We start from the raw sequence: 19,002 nt of genomic DNA, 5'->3' as shown, positions 1-19,002 counted from the left end.
AAAGTGAAAGTGTTAGTCGCCCAGTCATGTCCAACTCTTTGTGGCCCCATGGTCTATAGTCCATCAGGCTCCTCTGTCCGTGGAATTCTCCAGGCAGGAATACTGGAGTGGGTAGCCATTCCCTTCTCCAGGGGATCCTCCCGGCCCACGGATCGAACCTGGGTCTCCTGCATTGCAGGCAGATTGTTTACCATGGGAAGCACCAGGGAAGCCCACATTTAACTAAGCCTAAATGTAAATGGAAATCTTAGCTTATCTTCAGCTGTGATCATTATTTTATACTCTTATTTTTAGACCTCTTATCACTGTTGTTCTGTGTTTTGCCTTATGCTTTTAAGGCCTTGAAGACAGGGTTAATGCTTGTTTGTTTGGTTTATTTCATTCTTGGCATAGCTTTGCATGCAGTTAGGAACTAAATAAATTCTTATGGTAACATTGTTTTTTTGTATGGTGACATTGTTTTTTTCTAAACAAGTTTATTGATTTATTTATTTTATTTCATTTGACTATCTTAACATTTAACCAGGGTGCTGGATTGTTTTAATTTTCAACTATACAAAAATGATTTTTTATTAATAATAGAATAATTTTGCCCAAATAAAGAAAATTGTATAATCTTAATACATAATTCTTAATTTAAAGAGATGATTTTTGATACATGATATAAAGTTCTTTATATAATTCTTGGTATATTTATATTTTCCTCATCGTCTTACTCATCATTACATTAAAATTGTGCCATTACGGCTATACGTAACTGATTTGCTCTTCAGCTTTGTCACCTTCATTTTCGGTGAGGAGAAGTGTATCTAGTAAAATGATGGATGAAGATTGAATGGTTGAACCTCGGAGCCTCATTGGGCTCTGGTGCATGGCAGGATTAATGCCATTTTGCATTCCATGTTTCATAAAAAATATAGAGTTCTCTGCCATTGGATTCCGGAAGTAGATATTACTGGAGCATTTTCCAAGGGTTTTTACTGATGTGGGGGCTCGGTAATTGCAGGTGAGGTACCGGCCAAATGCATCCCGAAATGTCTTGTTGAAGAGGGTGTAGACCAGAGGATTCACCCCTGAGGAAACATAGCCTATCCACACAAATATCTCCAGGAGCATGTTGAGAGTCGTCTGGTTGCACGAGTCACATAAAACTATAGTTACATTTGTAATAAAAAAGGGGCACCACATAAGTAAAAAGAGGAAAAATACAATCCCGAGAACCTTTGAGGCTCTCTGTTCATTGGAAATGGTCTGCACTGACCTTTTTCCTACTGTGGATATTCTTCGCATAAGTATGTCAGCACTTGCATTGGGCAGAGTTTTGTCCTTGTGAAAACCATCCAGCATTGCCACTTTTTCTGGTGATGAGCAAGGTGTTTCATCCCTTTGGAAAACTGTGGACACAGTCAACCACGTTAGGCGTTGAGGTGGCTTGTTTTTGACCAAGTAAGCTTTCTTCTGTAAAGCATGGATAGTGAGAAAGTAGGTGACAATCATGATGGTCAGAGGTGTGAAGAAGGAAGCCAGTGAGCCAAAGAGCATGAAACTGCCGAAACGATCCTTTGTCAGCCCACAGGTGATGTTGTGTGGGTTAGCTACATCAGTTTCTATCCCTTTAATAGGAACTGGAAGGGCAATGCCTAAGGAAAACAAGATAAACTCAGTTATGACCTTTGATTAGGTCCTTTTAAAGTTTGTCTTACTGACATTTCACTATTAGTATATGTTAATTCCTGGTACCCACAAGGCAGAATCAAAGCACTTAATGGAAGATTTGACAAACAGAATTAAGTAGGGAAACCTGCTGTTTTTAAAGAGACTCGTTAGTGGTTTCAGTTGTATAATTAAAGCGTCCCTAAAACTATATTGTACCCATGATATAGAGAATGTTTTTATATATTCTCCACTTCTCAATATCTATTTGGTTCTTGAGCTATCCCAGGTTAAGGAAAGGAATGTGGAAGAGAAGCTGCTTTTATCTTAATATCCAATGTGATTGAGCTCAAAAGACTTAAGAATGCATTCATGCAGTATCTTAGTTCTGAGTTGATACCTATTTTTTAATCTCTGAGGTTACACAGTTTCATTTAACAGACAGTTTATCTTTTGATATTTGTGAATGTCTTTTAACTTTTTTTTTCTGACTTCTTAGGGAAAACTAAGGGTTCATTGTTTTTTATTAAATGCTACTTAAGAGTTTGTGGATCTTGAAATTTATTTTCAAGATTGCATTTTCCTCCGATAGAAATGAAAGAAATATATTTCATGCTAATTTTCTTACACTTTAAATATTATGAAGTAGATATTAAATAAGATCTTGCTTATTAGTAAAATAGCTTATTAGGAAGAGAACACAAGGGTTGGCCCTAATCCTTTCCCTTTGAAACGGCAGATATTTTAAAGTAAGTCTGAGTTAATTGATCTTTAGACATCTCTAGGATTCTTGAGGTATCATAGAAGAATTCACTTCTCTGAATCTGAACGTATTCCTATCATCTACATCGCCTTTTTATTGTAGCATAGAAACCTTGAAAAGAATATGTTCCTCAAACCCTTTCTAATGGAGGCTGCTGCTTTGTCTGCTTTTTCTCAGGTACACCACCAGAAAGATGATCTGTACACTTTCTGTTCTTCACTAGGGGTCAACAAACTGTGGCTCAACGGCCAAATCTGGCCTGCCTTCCATTTTCGTAAATAAAATTTTATTGGAACACAGCCATACCCGTTGTTAATATATGGTTTGTGGCTGCTTTTGTTCTACTGCTTCTGAGCTGAGTAGTTTTGACAGAAATCATACAGAATCTGTAAGACCAAAATATTTACTATCTTGCCCTTTGCAGAAAAATTTCGCTGGTCCTTCTGTCCTGTTACTTCCAGTAACCATTACACTGTTCTCATCCCCCACCCCCACCCACCCCCAAGCACTTTTCTTTCAAAGCCTATGTAAGCTACTTACACTGTTCTCCATCTAGATCCTCTACCAACCTCTGGGACATATTATCTGTCTTCCTTAATGGTTTTAGCCCTTTGCTATAGTTTTCTGTCCCCTGTTCCATTGCTATCATCTTCCATAATTTCATCCCATTGATAATTCTTCTAACACCTAAGGTTTTATTTCTTGAACTCTTCACCTCCAGTTATTTGTTTGCATTCCTGAAGCCATCCATAAGTCCACTTAAAATTATCCCATATCTAAAATCATGAACTGTTATTTCCCTTTCTTGTCCTGCTGCCCTTCATTACTGTAGAACTTCTTTTCACAGCTATCTTGACCTCTAGTTCATCCTTCTCTTTTTCCCACATTCCATTAACTCCCATCAAGGCTCACGTTACCTTCTCAACCAACTTGTTGGTCAGTAACATTTGTTTTCTCTGGTATTTTTTTATACCTTACCCTGTTACTCTCCTTTCAGACCTTACTGTTGTCAGGTGTTACCTGGGATAACTATAAATCCAGAAGAAGAAAGTGAGCTCTCTTCAGCACTTTACAGAATTTAAAAACTGAACTAACATCATTATCTGCCTTTTCTTTTACAAAGTTGTTAAATTGTCATTGGTTCTACAGCATAGAGTGTGATGAAATGAAAACGGCATTGATTTTGGCCTTTGGGCCAAAAATCATAAGTCTTTAAGCCAACTATTTAAAACCTCTAGCTTTCTTTTCTCATCTATAGAAGGAAAAAATAGGTTTGTAAGATCACTTGTAAGCTGTAAATCTGAGGTCATCTTTTTATTCTTTTCTTCCTGTATACTTAGTACTTACTATTTGACCATCTTCCTGAGTGAAAAGATTCTTTTTCTTATTTATTTTTGTATTCTTAGTGTCTAACATATAAGCACTCAATGTAAATTTGATCAGTTTTATCAGTATAAATTCATGTCATCCAGGCTTAATCGAGGTACAACTTCTACCAACAGGCTGTATATTGGCTTGAATATATATTTCAATTTCAAATGTTTTAATTCTTAAGGAGCCATTTCTCCTACTTTCCCTCCACCTTTGCTCTGTCCCCCATCCCACCCCTCGCTTCCACCCTGCGGCAGCACACACTGTTTCCCCTTCCTTCTCTCTCATTGCCCTGAACTTACCAAAAAGTTATGGGGTTTTTGACATGAACTTCAGTTTTCCTTCTCTCCACTTTAAATTTTGGCAGTTGTCACCCATTATCTCTGATGTCCTCTCCGTAGCTTCCTTTTTAGGGGCCTTTTCTGTTCTATCAATCAGACTCTTTCCCCAAAGTTAGCTTTTCCTCACTGCTTGCAGATAAATAGACTTCTTCTTGACTCTTAATTTCTTCCCAAACCAGAGTAGTTACACTCCTTACTTTAACCTCCAAACTTTTCAAAAGAGAGTTGGCTTTGGTATTCCAAGAATATGTAGGTCATTTTCAGTGTCTTGCTTTCTTGTTTTTTTCCCCTAACCCCCCAGTGTCTTTTTTTTTCTCATTAGAGAGAGAGGTCACATCTTTACTAGATTTCTTTCTAGCATTTCAGGTCTCTTGATTATTTCAAGTCTCTCTTGATTTTTTTCCTCTTTGAATTTTCCTTACTAGGAGGAAGTGAACATACTAGTCAAACTATTAATGATCATAGTAACTGTTGTGAATCTGTTTGTTTTTGTGATATTAACTTACAAAACATTTGAGTTACCATTTGTGCTTTACTTCATGCTCAGATACTCTAATATAGCAGCTATCTTTGAGTATTAAAGATGGGCACAGCCGCATAAAACAGTTAAGAAATATAATTTCTTCCAAAAATTATTTCTGAACATCATTTGTATCTCTCTTAACATTTTCTAATTAAACACGTTCAAGGACTTCCTTGGCGGTCCAGTGGTTAAGACTCCACACTTCCACTGCAAGGGGTACAGGTTCAGTCCCTGTGGTTGGAGATCTAAGATCTCACATGCCATGCAGTATAGCCAAAAAAAATTTATAAACGTTTTCAAAACACTGTTTAAACAGACACTAATGTGTCTAGTCTATATACATATTAATTTCCAAGGTGACTATATGAACTTTGATAATGACATAAAATGATTCTTTTTTCTCATTTCCTATTTATTTTCTTAGGTGTGATTTAAGATGCAAGTCATTTTTTGGTGTTACTTTAATAAAATTTCAGGATTCTGCATGCTTACCTAAGCCATAATGATTGGTTGACAAATACAAAAACTTTTTCAGATTTAGTCTTCCTGCATGTCAACAACAAGCCATGAACTTTTCTGCTTTTTCACCCTTTTCCTGATAGAATGGTTTAGAAGCTATATGATGAATGTAATGTTATGATTTGTATTGATGTATCACTACCAGGCCTGATAATCTCCTAGCCAAAAGGAACCAAAGGCCTGTATAACCACCCCACACCCTGACACTCCCCACGTACCTATTGAAATTAACCACACCACTATAATCTTGATGAATGCTGTAGCTCGTGAGTTATATTGATTGGCCTGGATTGGCTTTTTGATGGCTATGTAACGATCCACTGAAATGGCGCAGAGATGCAGGATGGATGCAGTAGAAAAAAGAACATCAAGAAATAACCAGGCGGGGCATAGAACAAGTGGGAGGGGCCACATAGCCTCTGAAAGAAAGAAAAAAACAAAAACATATTCTCCTGCAGTTTGTTTTTCAACTGATGCATATTTTTTAACCTTTTTCAATATGCATCTGAAATTTTACGACTTAACTTCCAAGAAGACTTCAGATAATGAAGTTGACAATATATACATTTATGTAGATGGCACCTTTTAAATATATTTTGTTTTGTATAGTAATTACAACTCTTTCTAAATCAGTTTAGCATTTTTAACATTATTTTGACCTTTGCTCTTTTGTCTATTTCTTTTGTGATTTTTAAAAAATGTATATAGTGTTACAGCTTAATTTTGCTATTCAGATAAAATTTATTTTTAAACTGCTATTTAAAAAAAAAAAACAACAAGAACCCTTTTTGCCAGATAGAGGAAGCAGTGTAATGTGGCAAAAAGAATATTGGCATGGGAGTCTCAGGCCTGGGATTTGGGCTCATTTCTAGTATTAACTAGCAGCATGAACCTTGTTTATAGCAAACTCTAATTTGGTGAAATAACTAAGTGGAATGACTTGAGTTTTCCTTTTGACAGAAATAGTTCTGAAATAAAGTTTGCAAAAGGAATGGCTTTAGGTTATTCCAGAGAAAAGTGGATTGTTACCCTTCCAAAAGTCCATCCTTCACTCTAAACACTTGAGATAATAATACAGATTTTGGGTTTAAAAGAACATCTCATTATTAGGCATGGTAATTAATTTATTTAACAACTCATATAAAAAGCATTTATTCTATACCTCATACAGTCTTAAACATTTTAGAATATTAAATTTTTTAAAAAATTTCAGGTTTAGGATATGCTATTGAATATTCTACATAGTTTTCCAACAAACTTACTTAGAAGAGTATCCATACATATATGAATTTGATAGACTACACATAGTACATATATACTCACTAGTGTATTTTTTTGTAGTTTTAAAACAACTAAAATTGATTATAGCATTTGCCCTAGAGTATTTCAGTTAGAATCCTTTTTATAAATACAAAAATTGTAGAACTTCTATAAAAGCACATTGCTTCTTTGTAGAACAAATGCCATATATATGAGATTATCTAAACCCTTTTTATGGTTTAATTATTGTATGTCCACTGACGAAATGTAAACTACTTTTCCTGGTTTTTGCAAAGTGTATCTTGACTTTGACAGGTATAAAATGATTGAGGTAATTGGAGGGGGAACGAAGATTATCTCAGTATTTCAGAGCACCAAGAGACCCTTTAGTTGTAAACTGTTTAAGTTCAGGAAGCCTGAGGGGTGGAGAGAGGTTAGTATTCTAGACACCCACCCCCACCCCCACCCCCACCAAAAATAAAGACTATAATTTAGGGAAAGAGATTTTAGATAGACTTGAATTTTTTTTTTTTTTTCAAGAATCAGGAAGGATCTCAGTGAAAAATATTTGGGTATTTCACAAAAAAAGCTAGCAAGGCTGACAAATACTCCCATTGGTGCCTTCTGCTTCCGCAGTTGGTATGTGGCATTCCTAACAGGAATATTAAAATAATTTTTAAATCAGTATGAGATTTAAAAAAAAAAAAAGAATAAATGATTCCTTTGTACTTGGTTCCATCTTCGGCAGATTCTTTAAAAAGGCTTTAAAGCATTAGATGGAGGGAATAATTCATACTTTTAAGTAAATTACTTTAATCAGGCTTTTCCTACTTCATTGAGTTGGGGTGTGGATAAGGGATGGTAGTCTACAGTCCATGGGGTTGCAAAGAGTCGGACACGACTGAGTGACTTCACAAGGGATGGAGATGATAAAATAGTCACTGAGCGGGAAGGGACCTTAGAGATTATATCACTGATTTTGCAGATGAGTAAAATCAGGTACAGTTAAGTCTTTAAATCTGAGAGAGAGCATTTATTTATCAAAATTTACTAAAATTTAAATGTTAATTGAAAGTGTTCTTTAGGATCTTGCTACCCAAAATATGCTTTTCAGATCTGCAAGGATCAGCCTCACCTGGGAACTTTTTAGAACTGCAGGCTCTTGGGCCTCATCCCTACCTGCTGAATCAGACTGCAGTTGAAGGAAATACCTTAGGTGATTTACATGCAGATTAGTGTTTGAGAAGCACCGCTTTCTTGAAAAGGTTGTTTATTGAGTTTGCTGGCATAGGATAGGCACTCAGAATTCCTTATAAAAAAGAACTTAATGGGAGACTGTTCAAAATAAATGAAATAAAATATGGCAGAGAAACTTGTGTTTAGGAAGAATCTAATCAGTTAGATTTTCTCCCTCTTAGCTGTGGTGTTCTGTTCTCTTTTTAACTAGCGGGAAAGGACCTTGAACAGTCAAAGGCAGCAGTGTATTCTTTGACCTGAGCTTAAGGAAACGAATGGTCTAAATAGAACGAAAAGAATCATATATGACTGAGATAGTTTTGCAGTGGAAACTACTTAAAGTGAGGCTGCATTTTAAACTGTCCTGAAGTTCAGGTTTAGAACTGAGCAGCAAGTAGAAAAATACTCAAATCTAGAGCTACAGAGATACTGATCATAGTTAAAGATTTTAAAAGGCAGATAATTAAGGTCTTATGTCTTAGGCTTCCTCTTTTAAAATGCCTGCATCTTTTAAAGTGGGTTGCTAATAACATACACTTGCCTATTTAGCTATTCTAATTTTGGATTGTATTCTTTTCAGTTAACATCTGGAAAATTCTGGTCAGAAATATAGTAGCCGTGAGCAGCAGGCCACAATAGAACTCTCATATTAAAAGTACATGTCTCTGGAATTGAACTGTTTGACCTACATACTTCTAATTGTGAACTAAGAGGGAAAGCTCTTTAGTGTTGATTTTAGCTAAGCCTATGAAGCCTTGTTAGCTTTGTTTTCCAGCAAAATGGATATATAAACTCTACAATTTTGGAGCAGAAAGGGGTTCTAAAATTAATGCAGGTCATTAGAATTTTAGTGCTTTAGTCATTGCTTTCTTAATCGGTAACAGTAGAATTGTTGAAGCATGATAGAGAATTTTCTTTAAGAAAGAGACTGAGATTTAGGATTAAAAGTGATAGATCTTTTTGTTTAACCTTTATGATTCCAGGTTTCATGAAATTCTAGTGAATAGGCTGTTTTTATGAAACTTAACAAAAGTAACAGATGATTGGATTAAATTATAGAAATCTTTTATTCAAAGCCAAAATAATTGCCTAAGTAGAATTCATGTAATATAATAATTTATGTAAGTTAAAACCACCTCTAGACATTCTCAGTTTATAAAAGGACTTTTCCTAGTCCAGATATTTCTATTCTAAAATTGTCTTCTCAGTTAGTATTAATTTGACAGGCGCGAGGTCAGAAAAGTTTATTACTATTCAGAGTAACTGGAAAAGGTTTTAAAGATTTATAATTTCATTTATTTGTTGCAATGTATTATGTCTAACTTATTTCCATAAGGATGTAATGTATTATTTAAAATGGAAGTTAAGATTTACATAAACAGAAAAGTGTATCTAAGAATCTAAGGGAAATAAGTTATCAGATACTTAAACTAAATCCCTGAGGATCTAATTTTTTAATTAAAACTATTACAGAAGAAAGCAAGCATTTAAATTGTGTAATATGTATCATTTAATATGAAATATAACTTTAAAACAATATTGGGTTCTGCCTTGTCACTAGATAAAATTCTGTGGCCCTCCTGTTAGATCAAGTTATTTCAGATAAAAATGTTGCCTGCTTGCCAAATGCAACAGTTCTGGTTGATACAGTTTCTCATTTCATTTGAGAAAGCAGAGTAAAAGAGTGTGAATTCTAGAATTAGTTCTCCTAGGTTCAGATCATATCACTTATTTATTCCTATGTCCTCCCTTGTAAAATGAGGGTGACAGTAATACCATTTTATAGAGCTGCTTTGAGAATTAAATACAGTGATACATGTAAAGTATTTAGAACAACATATGGCATACAGAAAGCACCCAATAAATGTCAGTTCTTATTACTATTATTGTTTGGCAGAAACTAGCCAACTAATCCAGCCATTAAAACCGTCCCACTTATAAACATTGAGCCGTATCATCAGTATAAAATCAGTGTTTGTCTTCCTGCCTGTGGTAGCAAAATGCATCCAATTAAATTGAAAACTCTACTTCAGAAAAAGGGCATGAGAACATCTTTTAACTGTTCAACTTTTAACTAAATTTGTCATGAAAGTATGCCTTTTACTAAAGTTGAATTTTAACTATTTGTATTGAAATATGGCTAAGAATCATAAATAACCTATGCGCATTGCCATGCCTTTTTTCTTTTGTTTTCTTTTGGGTGAGTTGTTTGTTTGGCTTTCTTTTCAACTGGTATAGAAATCTGAATTTTTAAACCACAAACTTGGCTTCTTGATGACATAGACTAATTTTCATCTGAAACCTGCTTATCCTTGGGGCAGGTTTTTAGTTTGAAAAGCTGAGTTATGCCGGTAGTTTGGAAAGTAATTGACATTAATCTCTGAATCTGGGACATAAAAGATTTCCCTCTTGAGGATTTAAAGCCTGTTTTTAAAGCCATTCCAAGGGGACTCTGTTCATTGAGGTACATAGTTCTTGAAGATACTGCAGCAGGACAAGTCCTGAATTGCCCTAACGTCCAAAAAGGACATCGTTTTCAAGTATTTTTCTTTTTTTTTTAATCTTAGAAACTTTTATGTTCCTATATTTATCTTCTGGAAAAGAGTGCTAGATCAGTGCTTAAATTTTTATTACAAAGCTTCTTTGTTTTTGTTGTTGTTGTTTTTTCACTGCATTTGAGCATATGAAGGATCATGGGGTTAAATGTCTAATATAGTGTTATAAATGTTTTGAGTGATTTAATACTTGTGAAAATTTTACATTGGTTTTTTTAAATTTCCATTTTCCAGAAAGAAGTGCCTTTAATTGCTTTGCTCCCTTCTTTAAGAGTTAGGTAGAACAGTATTTCACTGTATAAATAAATAACTGATTTTTTTCTCTTTTACTGCTATACGTTTATTTCATCTCTGGTCAAACTCACATCTAAACTAAATATTGTATTTAAGTATATAAACCCTTTGCATGTTGTACAAATACTTGCCAATTATTAGTGTATAATACATGCTGGGACCTACTTGACAATTTCACAAGATAGTGGCAGTGGAAGATTTAGCACAGCCATTTTACACACAGGGTGCTTGAGTTCTGATATGTTGTTAAGTGACTTGCCTAAGCCAATACGAGAGAACCAGGGTTCAAAGCATATGGTATCTTGCTTCAAATGAACCCCCATATTTCAGCTATTTTATCTGTCCACTTTCAACTGTACCACAGATACTGTTTCAACTTACAGATCGTGAAACATTGTTTTAAATTTGTTATAAAGAAGCCAGTAATGACCAATGGATGACCAAATGTTATATTTTCTCCCTTTACATTTTAAATAATTTGTTTAATGGGAGAAGGAAAAGTTCAGAGACATTCTTAAACTGTGAATATCCTGTCTTTTTTTATACTGGCATATGATACTCTTTTTTTCCTTTGCGTTCTACTCAAGTATGTCTAACCTAAGCATCTTCAAGCCTTATATTATACGCTACTAATTTGTGATCATGATTTTTAAGAATTGTAGACAAGACAGTGAAAGAACTGGAAAGTAAAGGTTAAGTCCAATGCTCCCAAAGAGGAAGAAGTGACAGAAAAGTTAATGTAGCACAATTTATTTGAAAAACCGTGTTATATCAGTCATCATAATCTTGGTAAAATAGAAATTCAAATAATGTATAATCAAATATTATACACATTATTGGTTAGATAAAATGTTAATCAGCATAAAAACCACTTTAAAATTGTCAGTGCTGTCCTTTTTTTTAAACTTAATATTGTTAGAATATAAAGTTTTGGTGTTACTTCCTTTGAATTTCCCTAAGATAACTAAAGTAACTCCTATCACAAATAGTGATAGTTAATTTTTTTTTAATTTCCATAACCAGGGATACTTTTGTTTGTACAGACTTCAGAAATTCTGAAGATTTTCCCTATAATGAAAGAAAAATGCACAAAATCTACTCCTGCATTTTAAAGTTAAAGAAATTCTTATAAATGCATTGATTTAGTTAACACATGAAAGGCTATTAAAAAATCACAGTATTTGAACTCAGGTCCCCATTTATAATATGTGCAGTTCCAAGTTTATGAATGCATCCTTTTGAAGCTTTTAAGAGGGCAACTTGCATTTTCTCATACATTTTCTCATAGAAATAGAACGTTTTCAATAATGAATTATGCAGTAATATTTTAAATAGTGGTTCCCAGGTTAGCTTATTTTTAAAAATCTACTAACCTTTCTATGCAGCTTAATTACTGATAGCAGAAATGTTTGGGGCTATGAAAGTTTATTTTGTAATTAAAAATTTACATTTGAAAGAACAAAATGAAGTTAAAAGTGTATATATATAATAATTTTTTGAACATAGATAGGAAGACATTCTACATATTGTATGTTAAAATATGTTGGATTTTCTGCCATTATAGCTAAGAATATCTTGGGCCCGAATATTTAAATATAAACTTAGTTTTCAGCTGCAATATGCCTGCTGTTTTCCTGTGAAATACATGGGATTATCACTGTTACCTGCTTTTCTATTTTGTTTATCAGCTTACTTTAATGCCATGAAACTTTGCCTTTTAAGATTCCTTAACTGTTTAACTGTTGGTTAAATGTCTACAACAGTATTTTGCAAATACTAATAGATGATTGATATTTATGAACTCATGGATTTTAAAGTTAAAATACATATCAGTCTCATTTATTCAACATATCAATTAAATTTTGTCATAGTTGGAATGAGCATGTTAACATTTTAATATTTTAACATTTTAACATTTGTATGCCTAACAAAGCACAATTTAAAGAGTAACTTCACACATTAAACTATTGTGCACATGGAGGTAAGAATTTGAATTGGTGCCTGTACAGTCTTTACCAAATATGCATAAATGTTCCGACATAATCCTCATTTACTTCTTTTAAACTTTATTCAGAATTAAGATTGTTTAGGCTCTCCTATAGAGTAAGATTTCTTAATCATCTTCCATGGTTGTGTGTTGCACTAGATTTTTACAATCTTACAAGAGAGGGGATAGACAATACTAATGATGAGAGAATCTTTTAAAGCAGAAAAGACATTACTGTCTGTCCTGCCAAAGAATTTAACACATAGCTAAAAATGGGAAGTTTTAGCCTGTCACCATCTGATTGTATTTGAGGGATCAAGTATTAATATTAGATACATTTCTGTAATTACTTATAAAAATATAACATTTAACCTGAATATAATCAAATATGCAATCTAATTCTAGTTAATAAATTTTACTTCTATAACCTGAAATATTTTTATCTTCACCATATAAGCAATTCTAAAAAGCTTTATTTGCTATAATCATCTTCTTTAGCAATTAATGAATGGACTATCAATTTATGTCAAGCATTAAGTTATATATCCTCTTAATGCTGATTCTTGAGAGCCTTCATAGTTCATCATCAGAATTGTATTTACGCAAATTATATAACTAGAAATGATATGCATGAATCATAAACTACTTGCATCATTTTAGTATCATTTTCTTTTTTATCATGACAAACTAAAATTTCAGTTTTAATTGTGTTTTAAGTTATTGTAATAACTCAGATTTTGGTCATTTATTTTAATAACTTAGAGGTCTTATTCGTCTAACATACATCAAGGACATGAATAGTCAGAAATCATAAAAACTAAACAGATGGATCATCTCTTGGGATTTTCTGAGCCAGACCATTCCTTCAGCAACTAAACATAATTTTTTGTTAACACGACACATGTGTAACACTTCAGTTTAAGTACACAAACTATAAAGAGCTATAGCAAGACTTTTCAGAACAATTCCAATTGAAATTTGAGTTTAGAGATTTATATTGGCATTTACTGATTCAGAGACCTTATTATTAATAATTAACCCAGCACATTAACTGTCACAGTAGTGTCCTAGCTATTGCTTTATCAAGAAAAAAAAGTACTAGTAATGGGATAAAGTATAGAGTCATCTATTCTTCACAAGAAGTTTTAGGTAATACATTCAGAATATATGAATATTGCTAACTTGGATGACTTTTTAATGATTTTTTTAGGTGACTGAGAGGGAATAGAATTGTTTAAGAAATTATTTTTGCTCTTTAAAACTGATTATCAACCATACTGATGAAAACTGAGCAACTGTTTACTCCCTATATCTTTAAATAGTCCAAGTTCATATTTAAACCCTGAATGAGTATCCATTTCTCTAATAGTATATCATAGTTCTGTGGTTTGATGACAGGAACAAAGTGAAATACTTACCAAACATTATTGTTAAGAGGGCAATCGGCATCACAAACAATCCAACCAGCAAGTCGGCCACTGCCAGGGACATTAGGAAATAATTGGTAGCATACTGCAACTTTTTCTCCAGTGAAACAGCCAGAATAACAAGGATGTTACCACCAATTGTGGGTATTATCACCATGAGTATCAGAAGAGCTGCCCAGCGTGGCTTATTTCCCTGTTCCTCACCAGTCTGTTTCATTTTCTCTGTTATCGATTCTGTCTGTAATCCAGACCAGTTAGAAGAGATTAAGTGGTCAAATGAGCTCTGCAAAACATGCTCAGGACTTGTGCGTTGCTCGAATATTCTAAAAGAGAAAGCCATTCTCTGTTTTTCTTTGATTTGATCTGATTCCGGACAGTGATCAGCATGGTCAGTAGCTTGACCAGTCATCTGCTTTTTTAAGGCTTTGTACCCATGCCAAACACTCAAGGCCAAAGTTGACTCCTTCCTTAGAAAGAGAATTTCAAACTCTATAAAATGAAAGTGTACGTACATCTGTCCATGTCTGTAGGTAAGGCCCGAGTGGTTAGTGTTCTGCAGAGGCTCAGGTTTCCGAAGGCTTAGTGAAAGAAACTGATAGCTGTGGGAAAAAAACAGACTATTTTTTGGTTTCTCTTTCTCCCTCTTTTTTTTTTTTTTTTCTTGTTGTGGTGGAGTCGAGTTTGAATTTGAATGCCAGAGAGTTCTCCCTAGATATAAAATATATCAATTGCATTATTTTCTTTATTTCTTAATAAAACCCAGTTTAAAAAAGCAGTTGAATTTATTAGCAGCCCCTCCCTTCTCGATAGATCTCTTGTGCGTTTGTGACAATACAGCCAGTTCTTACAATCATATATATGCCTGATATGTTCCAATTAATGAAGTGGGAGATACATTAATTTTTTCAGTGGTGTAATGAAAACCTAGGTGTTTCCTGACCCCTAATTGTCATTTTACCTTTACTTTAGAATATGTGTAGAAGATGAGAAACATCCAAACACCAAACAGAACTTTTCATACACACTGGCCTTCTACCTAGAAACACTCCAAGCCCCCCACCCGACCTCCCCGCCCTGCTGTGATTTACCAGCATAGGAATCCTTATTTGTAATTAGATTTGGTCTGATCAAGTTTATTTTAATACTCATATAAATGCCATTTTTTATAAAACATTTTTGTAACTCATTCTAAAATACTGGGGTTTCTAGAACTCCTTTATAGTTTGAAAGAAGAGGAGAAAGTATTCCTAGGATCCAAATAATTGTTTTTACATGTTTCATCTTTCAAAGAAAGCATGTTTCTGCACAGATATTTTCTGAATTTATCACTTTATGTCAAGTTTGAACCAGTTATTTTTTTAAGTAGTAATTTCTTTTTTTCTTAACCTTCCCAGTTTCTGAGGCAAGGAGGAAGATTAAATCATTTTTTCATAAAGCCTTACAAATCCCACATTAAAATCTTCCCTGTAACATTTCTAAATTTTTCGTTTTGGTTTTTAAAGCACTGAATAGAAATAAAAAATTATGGTGGCAGAGTTTTTGAAGAAGGAAAAGAAAAAGGCTTTAGATTAACTATCTATTGGGTACTTACCTCTTATTTGCGGGTTACTCTCCTAAGGATGTCATCTGATCTACTCAGGAGACCTGCTTGCTGCTGTGGTGGGAGTACTCCTCCCGTTGACTTATTCTGAGCTTCCAGCACTGGTGCTTGCAATCATACAAATGTGTTGTGTAGCTGTAAGCGTGCCAAGGAGGTTGTTTCATCTTCGATACATTCATTTTTAGAGAGTAGCAGCATTCATTATAATTCATAAAACCACCAGTTAAGTATGTTGAACCAATTCATGATCCTTATTCGAGTTATATTCTTAAGAGCTGTCTTTAATTTGGGGGACTGTGATAACTATGTCATTATAGCTTAAGATAGTTTTGTTTTGAATTAACCCTAGGCTGTTTTTCCTAATTGAGAAAAAATAAGATACAGTCTAGAGATACTGGAGCTTTAATTCTGTGGAGATTCTGCCCAGTGAGCCTTAAAGTGATTTCCAGAGTTTTAATTTCTACCAGTGAAACATGTTTCTTATGCAGCTTTCATGCCTTTGTTGTGGAACATAATTAATTTGCTCTGATTACAACCTTATATAGAAGAAGACAGGAAGGTTTGAATTCTACATGCATATATAAGTTTGAGAAGAGACTTTTTCATTGCTTCAAAGCTTCCCTTTAAAAGATTATGTAATAGGAGACTTGCCTGTTGGTCCAGTGGTTAAGAGTCCACGCTTCCAGTGCAGGGAATGCAGATTCGATCCCTGGTTGGGGAACTAAAGATCCCATATGCTACACAGAAATAAATAAAAGATCATTGTAGGTCACTCGTATTTTTAAGTTATTTAATTACTTCTCTGTTGGCAATAGCATTTATGCAGTTTCAAATTTATGTTCCTTAGCTTGTGTGAAAGTTACCAGAAAATATTTTGTTCAGTTCTACTGAGCACTTCAGATTTTATTCAATATTTGCTGCTTTATTTTAACTCAAACTTCAATATTTTAGAAAAAAATGTTTACTAATAATTTTGGGTGAAGACAAAACAATCCTCAAGAACAATCAGATAAATTTTAATGTGCCAGAATTTCTCTTCAGGAATATGGGACTACCTTAAAATAAATAGAGCTCATTCTGAGCCAGTTTGGCTTCTGTGCTCATGCAGGCAGGGGGTGTCTGCAAATGAGCAATGTCAGATTGGAAAGAGCACCACTGTATTTAATGAAAAGACGTGTTTGAAGTAAACCTTCATCAAGTTGTGTTTACAGATAAGGTTTTTAAAATATTCATTGAGTATATTACAAATGTACTGACCATTATTATTATATAATTCTGTGTCAGCACTAACCCTTCTGCCCACATTCACTCACTTCTTTTTTTAAACCTTAACTAAAAGTAGTTAAAATTGGCTCCTAGAATGTTTTTATTTATATTTGTATTTTTAATTAGCTTAATGGCTAGGGACCAAAAGTAGAAGAACTACTTTTTGTTGTAGTTAACAACAACTTTGAGCTATTAGAAGCATAGTTGACAATCAGAAGGCAAAATAATAATACTAAATAAAACAGTAGATGAATCTAATTGACAAATAACTAAATCTGTGCTCTAAAACTTCATGCACATTAGGTAGAAGACTGTCTGTAAGTCACCACTTCAAATCTTTTAACACTAAACACACACACAAACTTGTCTTTCCCCTGTCTTTAATGAAAAAAAAAAATTTGCCCATGGTAGTAAATCTAAACAGTACAAAAGAATATTCAGTGATAAATTCACTCTTGAGACAGCTTTAACAAACACATTTCCCTCTGTTCTTCAAAATAGAGTAACAGATTAAAAGATGGACAGCTCTTTGGTAATAGCGAACAGGGCCAACTGAAAAAAACAGGAATTAAAAAGAATAGGCATGTAGTTCTATTCAGAATAGAGACTTGTAGCTCTCGTAACTCAGCCTTCCACAACTCTTGTGTGGTATAATTGATATAGTGATGACTACCACATATTTAATAATGCTTCAAATAAAAGTGAAAGTCGCTCAGTCTTGTCCAACTATTTGCGACCTCATAGACTGTAGCCTGCCAGGCTCCTCTGTCAATGGAATTCTCCAGGCCAGAATATGGGAGTGCGTAGCCTTTCCCTTCTCCAGGGCATCTTCCCAACCCAGGGATTGAACCCAGGTCTTCCTCATTGCAAGTAGATTCTTTACCATCTGAGCTACCAGAGAAGCCCAAGAATACTGGAGTGGGTAGCCTATCCCTTTTCCAGTGGATCTTCTCAACCCAGGAATTGAACCGGGGTCTCCTGCATTGCAGGCGGAGTCTTTACCAGCTGAGAGCTTAAATCATCTTTATTCAGCTCTGTTCTGGATGACTGGAATAAGTGAAATGCATTTTTTTTTTTGAGATTTCAAATATCTGGAAACTTTGTGTAGGATATGTTATTTAGAGAACTAGATAAATTTATTTAATTAATTAAATAAATTAATTTATCAAGAACTCCAGATAAATTAATTCTTTTTTTTTTTTTTTTTTGGGGCGCCCGCCGCCGCCGCCATGCTGCCCGGCCAGCGCGCGCACAGCGGGCGGGGGCGGGGCCCAAGATAAATTAATTCTTAAGTAGCTTAAAGGTCAGTTTCAAATGCTAATCTGACTGTAACCAAAACATCTAATTGGTGCCTTTCTCCCTAAATACTGAATTTTATCCCTGATACCTTTTGTTTTATTGAACAGATTGTCTTCTACTTAAAGAGGCAGTGTAGTATCTTTTTTAGGTCTAGGAAGACAACTTAAATATCAGCCAAGGATAGTTTTTACCTCTCAGTCATGATATCTTTCAAACACTTAACACATTAATGAATTTTTGACAATATGTAGATTATGTTCCTTGCATATTCATTCGTGTGTAAAGTAGTTGTTGAGTTCCATTTGCTTGTGGAGTTACAGTGAAGAATAGAATAAGCATGTTTTGCCTTTATATATAATTTATAATCTATGGGGGATGCAAACAGTATGAGTGAGTGAGTGATAGTCAGTCAGTCATGTCCAACTCTTTGCGACCCCATGGACTGTATAGCCCACCAGGCTCCTTTGTCCATGGAATTTTGTCCAAAAATACTGGAGTGGGTTGCCATTCCTTCTCTAATCAGACACTCCAGTCTGATTCTCCTAATCAGACACTCCCTTAAATACAAGATTACAGTCTCTCAGAAAACCTCCTATAGAGACACAGAACTTCAGATCCAAGTACTAAAAGTAAATGAAAATCTCTCAGGTCCTCAAAGATTTCAAAGGGAGGAAAGGAAGCCAGGTTGAAAGAAGGGGCAGAGGGGGGTGGGGCAAAAAGAGTGGAAACAGTATACTGATAGTGAAGGAAATGTCATCTCACTCCAGTACTCTTGCCTGGAAAATCCCATGGACAGAGGAGCATGGTAGGCTACCGTCCATGGGGTTGTGAAGAGTCGGACACGACTGAGCAACTTGACTCACTCACTTATAATATAGGTATGGTAGAGGTAAGACTAGCACACTTCA

General features: G+C 34.5%; 2 protein-coding genes across 4 annotated transcripts in view; one reads left to right on the top strand and one right to left on the bottom strand.

Moving 5' to 3' along the window:
* PSMD1 (proteasome 26S subunit, non-ATPase 1) overlaps window positions 1-19,002 on the top strand; it is an 86,639-nt gene that overhangs the window by 33,101 nt on the left and 34,536 nt on the right. The window lies entirely within an intron of this gene.
* Window positions 397-15,628, bottom strand: HTR2B (5-hydroxytryptamine receptor 2B). Of its 3 annotated transcripts, none has more exons than XM_043444833.1 (4): window positions 15,521-15,628; window positions 13,921-14,528; window positions 5,389-5,589; window positions 397-1,640 (listed from the first exon to the last, which is right to left on the bottom strand). In XM_043444833.1, the coding sequence occupies exons 2-4, from the start codon at window positions 14,441-14,443 to the stop codon at window positions 748-750; spliced, it is 1,617 nt and encodes a 538-aa protein (XP_043300768.1). In that variant the 5' UTR covers window positions 14,444-14,528; window positions 15,521-15,628; the 3' UTR covers window positions 397-747. The 3 variants fall into 3 exon arrangements, with proteins under 3 accessions (XP_043300768.1, XP_043300767.1, XP_043300769.1); XM_043444832.1 differs by having other exon boundaries at window positions 13,921-14,637; window positions 15,521-15,598; XM_043444834.1 differs by lacking the exon at window positions 5,389-5,589 and having other exon boundaries at window positions 13,921-14,637; window positions 15,521-15,598.

The sequence above is a fragment of the Cervus canadensis genome, chromosome 24 (assembly GCF_019320065.1).
Source record: "Cervus canadensis isolate Bull #8, Minnesota chromosome 24, ASM1932006v1, whole genome shotgun sequence".
NCBI lineage: Eukaryota > Metazoa > Chordata > Mammalia > Artiodactyla > Cervidae > Cervus > Cervus canadensis.
This window is presented reverse-complemented; position numbering and strand designations above follow the sequence as displayed.

Excerpts from the sequence above, each read along its gene's own strand:
- HTR2B (XM_043444833.1), bottom strand. The coding sequence starts at position 14,443 with ATGTACGTACACTTTCATTTTATAGAGTTTGAAATTCTCTTTCTAAGG. Across the intron at positions 5,590-13,920 it reads CCTCTTAACAATAATGTTTG|AGGCTATGTGGCCCCTCCCA; the intron begins GTAAGTATTTCA and ends TCTTTCTTTCAG. Across the intron at positions 1,641-5,388 it reads GGTGTGGTTAATTTCAATAG|GCATTGCCCTTCCAGTTCCT; the intron begins GTACGTGGGGAG and ends TGTTTTCCTTAG.